At 38.2% G+C, this 8,298-nt stretch overlaps 1 protein-coding gene across 1 annotated transcript; it reads right to left on the bottom strand.

Moving 5' to 3' along the window:
- Positions 1–257: 257 nt before the first annotated feature.
- On the bottom strand, positions 258–5,494 carry LOC310927578 (uncharacterized protein). Its single transcript, XM_083889899.1, has 11 exons — positions 5,354–5,494; positions 5,038–5,150; positions 3,415–3,589; positions 2,835–3,279; positions 2,622–2,652; positions 2,317–2,383; positions 1,504–1,651; positions 1,364–1,424; positions 1,124–1,254; positions 940–1,029; positions 258–521 (listed from the first exon to the last, which is right to left on the bottom strand). The coding sequence occupies exons 1-11, from the start codon at positions 5,434–5,436 to the stop codon at positions 501–503; spliced, it is 1,365 nt and encodes a 454-aa protein (XP_083746025.1). The 5' UTR covers positions 5,437–5,494; the 3' UTR covers positions 258–500.
- Between the last annotated feature and the right edge of the window lie 2,804 nt (positions 5,495–8,298).

The following is an 8,298-nucleotide window of genomic DNA, read 5'->3' as shown; positions in this document are numbered from 1 at the left end:
GCAGAAAGAGACTTCACATGGACAAGCTGTGCTCATGCTGCCCTTCATACATCTCACTTCTATTTAATGTTAAAATATACTGTGTTGAAATAATTTAATTTCAAATGTACAATATCTCACAGATACGATGCTTAAAAACATTTGTGTTGTTCAAAATAAAAAAATGCAAAAGGAAAATGCAAAGAAACAAGTTGACCTTTTTTTCTTGAAATGTTAAACATGGATTTGCAAGTATATAAAAAAAAATATTACACGCCTAGACGAACTGAAAACGCACAAACACTTCAATAAGAAAACTTCATACTGTGCAAACAGACCTGCACTCAACAGTCTCTTCATTTATTCTGTAAAATCCTGAATGGCACATAAAAGTGTGCTCTCTGGTCTACTGTAAGGTACAACTGATACAACATTTAGGTGGTTCTGGTTCAAAGAGTGCTTCTGAAGTCCATTATGATCAACAGCATCTCTGTTAAGCCAATGACTCTCATTCATTTCCATCATTCAAACGGTCTGTCCCCCTGAAAAATGAGAACAACCATTTTAGTATTCTGATAATGCCATTTGGAAACATTGGTTTTATGTGACATATTTCTTTTGTAATTTGTAACTTCTAATTAATTCCTTCAAATCAGTCATTTGTCACAGAATAAAACTAAACAGACCTTTTTCTAAATTACAAGACACTGAATGAAGGAGGTCGAAGAGAAAAGTATTGATTTATGTTATGTTACAAATGCAGGTTGACACTAGATTAAAGGTAATGAAAGTAAATTAAACGACTGCGACAATGCTATTAATTTAACAACAAACCACTAATTGGAACAGTGCGTACCTAATAATGAGAACTGGCTATTCTCAGTATAGTAGGCTAATTAATTAAATTGAAGTATTGCATAATAGAGTAATTTTACAACAGTGCTCAGTGCTGCCAAATACCTTCATGAAGATTTCAAACTGAGGTTTCAGCTCCATCATTATGGTTCCTGCTTTGTCGATGCAAATCTGTCTCTGCCGCACTCCAAAATCCTTCACAAAAGCACCAATGTTAAATTCACGTAATGTAATGGAGACAGATAGTACTCATGTTAAAGTATGTTACTTTACAGCAGCCTCTATTTACCCTTGCGTTGACGAGGTGGTCCTGAGAGGTGATGTGGGTCTCAACCAACAATGCGGAGGTGGATACAAAAACGTCGCAAGCTTCACAGTGGAACACTTCCACCTTTGTCATGTGGTCGTTTTCCTGCAGAGCTGAAAATGCAACATTCACACAGTATTAAGTCTTTGTTTATTTTCTTCACACATGAACTGTAACCAGTTGTACTGAACAATTTTCTCACCACAGCTCACACTCATTTACCTGGAAGTGCGCTGTCCTCTATGGCTTGGCTGCAGTGACGACTTTTATACGTCATTACATCCTGGAGTAAATGTTGATGGTATTAATCATTAATTGTTCAATCAATAGGACGTATTGATCCATTTGATGTATTTACCTACCTGCAGGAAAGCTATCGCCAGGTCATCATAGTTCTTTTTCTGCTGAATGTACTCCAGTGTCACCCAATGGTTTTTACTGTCCAAGTGATCCTCCAGCTCCTGCCCATTGGCCAGCTCAACATCGCAAAGGTCACAGGTGACAGGGCTCCTTATTAAAAAAAAAAAAAAAAGCATATATATATATATATATATAAAGTATGTAATAATATAAAGTTAAATAGCAGACCTTTTAATAGCCTGGGATCTTCAATTTGTGTTTTAAATGAACAACAGTAATTATCTAAGTAAATGGTAAACAGACAGTTGGATGATATTAGAATTGTAGAATTTCCTCTGTGAAAACATGCAGTCAGGTTTAGAGAGGATCATCTCTCTAAATGAGTTCATCCTACAAAATGGACCCCGAGAACGGCAGCCATTTTGTCATGTTTAAGCAGACCAGGTGTTACTGATCTAATTAAGGATGGACACGGACTAACCCTCTAACCATAACCTGTGGTTTTCCTGCTGTAACTTGTCAAAATGACAACTGTAGAAAGACTAAGTGCATCTTTAATACTACACTCTCAAATGTAATATGACTGTGATGGAACGGTGTACAGCAGCCATTCTGACGGGTAACGGTCAATCAAATGAATGCTTCTTCAGTTTAAGGATGAGTGCCGTTTCAGTGTTACACTCCTCTGACTTGCATGAACTGAACAGATACATATTTAATATCATCAGTAACACCCATGCTTTTCCTGCTAAATCTTGACAAGATGGCTGCTGTGCAAAGGGCCAATAGAGAGCGTCAGTGCAAGAGGTGCTTACTCGTCCATAATTATAGTTTTGATTCTGTTTCTCGTCACTTCTGTAGCAGGTGTGACTGGATCCTGACCTGCAGAACATAATGCACAGAATAACTTGTTGGTAACTGCCAACACAAACATGGTAAAGACACTGCATTGGTCCTTAAAATACATTTCGTAGTTGATATTTACATTTTCAGACTATGTTCTCTAGTGTATAGTGCATTCAGTCATGTTCTCCTATATTTAATTTAAAATTGGGGTTTATAATGTGTATATAGCAAGTTCTGTTCCCCAAGTGACATTTACAAATCGTGTTGTACCTACCTGTAGGTGGAGATAATCTGACCTTGGTCATCTATAGAGGAGACACCGGTTACATCATTGCATATAAAGAAAGAAACAATGTATTTTCTATAAACAGGACCATGTATTGCTTTAGACTACAGAACTAACGTGACGATTAATCCAGAACTAGATTTCTTTCCTTTGAGTCTTGATTTAAATAAAAACTGTTCATCACACTCGTATCAATGATACCTCTATTCTGTGTTCTCGGACTCTTATCCTCTCCTCTCCATTAGCCTTTTGTCCTCCATAAGATGTAAGACACTCTTGGCTGGAGGAGCTGTGTATAATCATGTCAGGGCTGATAATCCTGTGGTCCACATCTCCAAACATTGGTCGATCAAGTGTTTCAGCGGGAGGGCTATAAGCTTGTCGTTCAGGCAGCCTTTGACCTGAACTATGACCTTGAGTCTCGGTGGGTCTGGGTTCAGGGTTAAAGTCATGTCTGACAAAGCGTCGGCTCCCTGGCTCTGAGAAGGTGGAGTCCCACCAGTGGTTGTCACGGCAGCTTATTCCTGGAGACAAGCGCTGACGTTCCAGCTTGTGATCCTGATTCTGTTCAGATGAACAGCGGTTGTGCCGTGCCAATTCAGTTTCAGACTCGGAACCGGGATCATATGGGTCATAAAGCTCAACCCTGAGGGAGAGGTCAAGCAAAAGGAAGTAGAGTCATCACAGAAAGGCAGAGATTATTATAAGGATTTACAGAATGTTGAAATGGATGGATGGACTAATAGGAGTTTTAGTTTAATTATTAAGGCCCCTGGCTTACTTTTCTAAACTGCTTGTGCTTTGGTCATTTGAGGCAGCAGCAGCAGCAGCATCAGCATCAGCATCATCATCATCACCATCGTCATCACCATCACCACTATTATCATCATCATCATCTTTTTCTTCATCTCCCAGTGGTTTGAATGAAGACCTCCATTTATTAGCAGGTGACTGTGCTGTAAAACACACACGGTAAAGACTTTTAGTTTATTTTAACTGACTTGATGCATTTTCCTATCACCTATGGTGATGGTTGTGTGGACAGCTCTTTATTGGAGTGTATCCACATGCCAAAAAAAGTCAGCAAAATCTGTTGTTAACTTTTAGAGGTATGCTGCTCACAGACAAAAAAACCTCCAATAATGGTAAATTACTGCTGCCACAAGTTCAACAGCAGTATGCTAGGATGTAAAACTATTTACCCTAAATAGGTATTTGCCCACGTTCTAAAATTACCTCATATAATACGACACATTGTATTAGTAGAACTAATGTATTATAAGTGAAGTCAGTAAATTATGGGTGTAACTAATGATTATTTTCAAGATCAATTATTTCCCAATCTGTCAATTATTTTGAGTAATTGTTTGGTCCATAAAATGTCAGAAAATGTTGATCGCCGTTTCCCAAACCTGGAAATGACGATGTTTCAAATGTCTAGTTTTGTGCACAAACCACAAAAAAATATAACATTTTAATGATTTCTTTGCTATATCACAGTTTCTTTATCCCTAGAACACCATAGCCTGATGGTTTTCACCCGAGCAAATACATTTATGTGATTTTCATGATGCTGCGTTCAGATGAGCGTCATGGGTCTCTGGGTAGCTTCAGCATTGTCTTGGACATCTTTGATGGCATGGGTGTTTTCCTAATCCAAAACACACTTTTTTAGACATGACACCGTTTAAAATAAAAGAATACTACTCAAATTTGTCATGTTTTGATATATTTTGGTGACAAGTACTTTTTATTGGGTGTATTATCTCGGGTAAAAATCACCTGGCGTTAGTGATGGTGTTTTAAATTTGAGCGATGGTGTTCTAGGGTTAATAGTACCTAAGGGTAAAATCATTATGCAGACAGGAGATACAGCAGTCCAAATATTGCACATTCCACACACACACACACACACACACACACACACACACACACACACACACACACACACACACACATATATATATATATAAAACACACTCACAGATTAAAAAACAAAACAAAACATTACAACATGGCTTCACAGGACAGCAAACCAATAATTCTCAGTGATCGTCAATGAAAGTGCAATGGAGCACTGTGGAGCAAAGAAACCAAAACATATTCACATTTGAGAAACTGAAAAATCATGAAACTCGTTTTTATTCTTTAAAATCGCTTAAACTGATTAAATGATTATCAAGGTAGAGTAATTGTTTCAGCCTTAGAGTGAATGTCTGGTTAAAGCTTGGTCAGAGGAGAAGACTCTAAACACATTTGATATTCAACAACAGCAGAAAACCACACTGGTCATTTTATTAGGTACACAATATCCGAAGAGGTGACAGTTGAGACAGCAATCGTTATATATGTGTATGGATACACTGACATTTAAAAGTGTATTAGTAGGTTGAGTAACCTGTACCTTTCTTGGTCTTTGGTCGTGTTTTGACAGTAGGGCCAGGAGTACTGATGTTTAAGTCGTCTGCTGCCTTTGATGGGATTCGCTTCATAGCCGTAATAAACTCCTGAGGTACCCTGTTCGTCACAAACACAGATTAGAGCACTGCTATGAAGCGTGTCAGCGCCAAAATAACAAGTCAACAGAAAAGTGACTGTGCTAACGCCTGCAGAACAGGACAGTAAACTCGGCTAGCTTACCAATACTGTGCTATTAGCTTTGGCTACTTTGCTAGCTAACAAAAGATACACGATAAAGATAGCGTGCAGCATTTATTTACCTTTTGGGAAACTGTTTGTATACAGGAGCAACTCCTTTAGGCATCGCCGAATGCGTGAATGGAACATTATTTTGACGTTGCATTGTTTAGTGGCGTTATAGGAGCGCAGATAAGTTAGCATGTGTGTAAAGTGAAGCTTGTCCACCTTCCGAAGCGAATACTCACACGCGCCGACAGGTGGCAGCATTCTGCAACACATAGTACCCGCAGCTGCATCTGTGAGATTGTAGACAGACACACCTGCATAAATGTCACAATCAAGGGTCAGGTTTATACATGTCATTTAAGAGCCACCATTAGGGGGCTCTCCATTATGATGTTCATTCTCAAACTCTAATATGTTTTGTGTAGCCAGATTATTATTATCCATAATTATAAAGGGGGCGTTGAGGACACTGAGCTCATGTCCTAAGCATTACATTTACGGGGACTGTGGGGGAAATAGTGGCATTACTGTTTACTAGAAATAATATAATGTGACTGGAATTATGGGGAAAATAAACACCACTTGTTTTTACTGAGTTGTTTTGACAATGTTTATTTCAAGGCCTGAAGACGGCTTCTCGATCAACGCCTTATCTTATCAACTTGTTTTGATCTTGATTTATTCCTGGAGCAATGAGTCCAGAGAAACCTTTGGAAACCACAACAAACGATGTGGATCGAGTGTTAGTTAGTGTTAGTTCACAAAGTTAGACAGAATAAGTTGTGGAATGTAGAGATGGCCGTGGAGCCAGGACAAGGATCTTTCAAGGTCGTCCACCACATGATGTGAATTCTCAGGACAGTTCAGTTTTTCTGAGTATTTCTGTGAGACCGTCAGTTGAACTGCGTTGATCAGAGATTAACCTCGATGACCTTGTCAATCTACAGACACAATAAGGCCATTTTTCCTGCTAAGCAGGGACTCACTCGCACAATCTGCTGCTTTGCAGAGAATCATCATGAGTTACCTTTCAAACTTGGAAGATTATATTACGGGTGGATGAAGACAAGTCTTTGTCATTTTAATGCAATACATATGGTGCAAAAAGATTATGGATCATATGGGTTCAGCTTCTCATATCAGGAAGACAACGACTTGTCTCGAATACCAGAAAACTGGACACACCTTGTACTGTAACTTGAGAGAAAAAAAAACCTCAATGTTGTAGGGCCCAGGGGTGTCTAACTCATTTTCACTGAGGCCGACATCAGAATAATGGTTACCCTTAAATGGCCAGCTATAACTGTCATAAAGAATAAATGTAACTAATATAATGTAAAATAAAGGTAACTCCTACGTAACATATTGCTAAATAACTTTCTGTATTTATTACTTATTCAATTTCACTCGTCGCATGATGCATATACAATGATACACTGCGATCTAGTGGCAGGATGCCATCACTTTGCGGGTAACACAATAGCAATGCATTGTGGGAAATGTAGTTTATGGTCAACACACACCTTAAAGCAGCATAGACCTATTTTAACACAGATTTTTAAGACCAATTAGTCACTCGTGGGCCACATTAAATGACGTGGCAGACCACATCTGGCCCCCGGGCCTTGAGTTTGACACGTGTTGTAGGCAGTAAAAAGGAACGTTTGGGACAATAGAGAAAAGTGTGTCAAACACAAAAGTAACAATTAACTGCATTCAACTGCTGAATTGTGATAATTGTTGACAGCACCAGTGTTAATGTTATTAATTCCTCCTTCGCTATTACAGTCATAACGGCCTGCTGTGTACAAGGCCTGTGAATCTGATTACTTTGAGAACAATAATAAAAGAAATAGCTATAGTTCCTTTTGATTAGTCAGAAAAAGTAATGATCAGCTGAAGGTTGGAGTTCTGCTTCAGTTTTCTGACTGCAGTCGGGTTCGTTCAGTGCATATGAAGTGGAACAATAATGATGAGACATTCATCTAAAATCTTGTTTTATTGTGCCATAAAGTTGTGAACTTTGAGCCAGGGATCATCACCAAGATGGTACATCAGCTCAGAGAAACACATACATACAGTAGGCTTGCACAGAAATACAGTGAGAGAAAAAAAAAAAATGAAGTCAGACATTCTTGTTGTCTAAACGTGACTCTGACATGCAGGACAATCAGGACAGGAATACCTGTGAGCAGTTTCATCACACGGTTCCAATTCTAAAGCATGATTTTTAAAAAGGCAGTCAACAGATTTCCCTTTTATCTGCTCACACTGGTCTTTGACCATGTTATCACAAAGATTATTCACTGGTCTTCAAATAATTGTGTTCTCATTGTGCAAATGAATCGCTATAGGCCTTGGTATGCAATCTCTACAATGGTAAGGTAAAGGGTCATGTCTGGTGCTTAGTCTCCACCTGAGTTTTACAACTTTGATCTCATTCTGTTAGTTATAAAACATTGAGGAAAATTAGAACGTATCAAACATTAAATAATACCCAAAAAAAGGAGGAGCATCACCGTGTCTGGTTCCACACCATACAGATGGATATGTTTAAAAAAGAAAAAACTGACATGGAAAAAATTAAATATATCTATTTGGCCTGAAGTTTGTGAAAGCCTTCTTCGTAAAAATAGCAGCAGTTAAGGCAAAAGATTGTTCCCCATGGTAACAATTACACCTGAGTACCTAAAACCATGAAATCTCTACATACTGTGTCACCGGAGCAAACAGTTTTGGTCTATAGAGGAACTAGGTTTCTAAAGTCTTATTTTTAATTCTATGAAAAAAGCTAAATGCCAAAACAAATTGCTAAATTAGATCATTACTCAAGAAAACAAATATAAAAAAAAAAAAAATCGATGTTGGTTTATACATACACGTGAATAAAACCCATTAAAACAATCAAGACAATTCATTCATTTTTGTTATAATGATCAAACATATTTTCCATCCATTATACAAGCCTGTTGTAAACCAGCAGAGCTGCGGGCCCGTGTGTGTGTGTGTTTTTTTTGTG

Source organism: Microchirus variegatus (assembly GCF_963457635.1).
Source record: "Microchirus variegatus genome assembly, chromosome: 5".
NCBI lineage: Eukaryota > Metazoa > Chordata > Actinopteri > Pleuronectiformes > Soleidae > Microchirus > Microchirus variegatus.
The sequence above is the reverse complement of the archived record's forward strand: the minus strand, read 5'-3'. Positions and strand labels throughout refer to the sequence as shown.

Bases quoted from the DNA above. Each gene is read 5' to 3' on its own strand.
- LOC310927578 (XM_083889899.1), bottom strand. From the start codon at position 5,436: ATGCAACGTCAAAATAATGTTCCATTCACGCATTCGGCGATGCCTAAA. The intron at 3,590-5,037 runs GTACAGGTTACT...TGTGTTTTACAG, and splicing joins ACGACCAAAGACCAAGAAAG to CACAGTCACCTGCTAATAAA. The intron at 3,280-3,414 runs GTAAGCCAGGGG...CCTCTCCCTCAG, and splicing joins AGCACAAGCAGTTTAGAAAA to GGTTGAGCTTTATGACCCAT.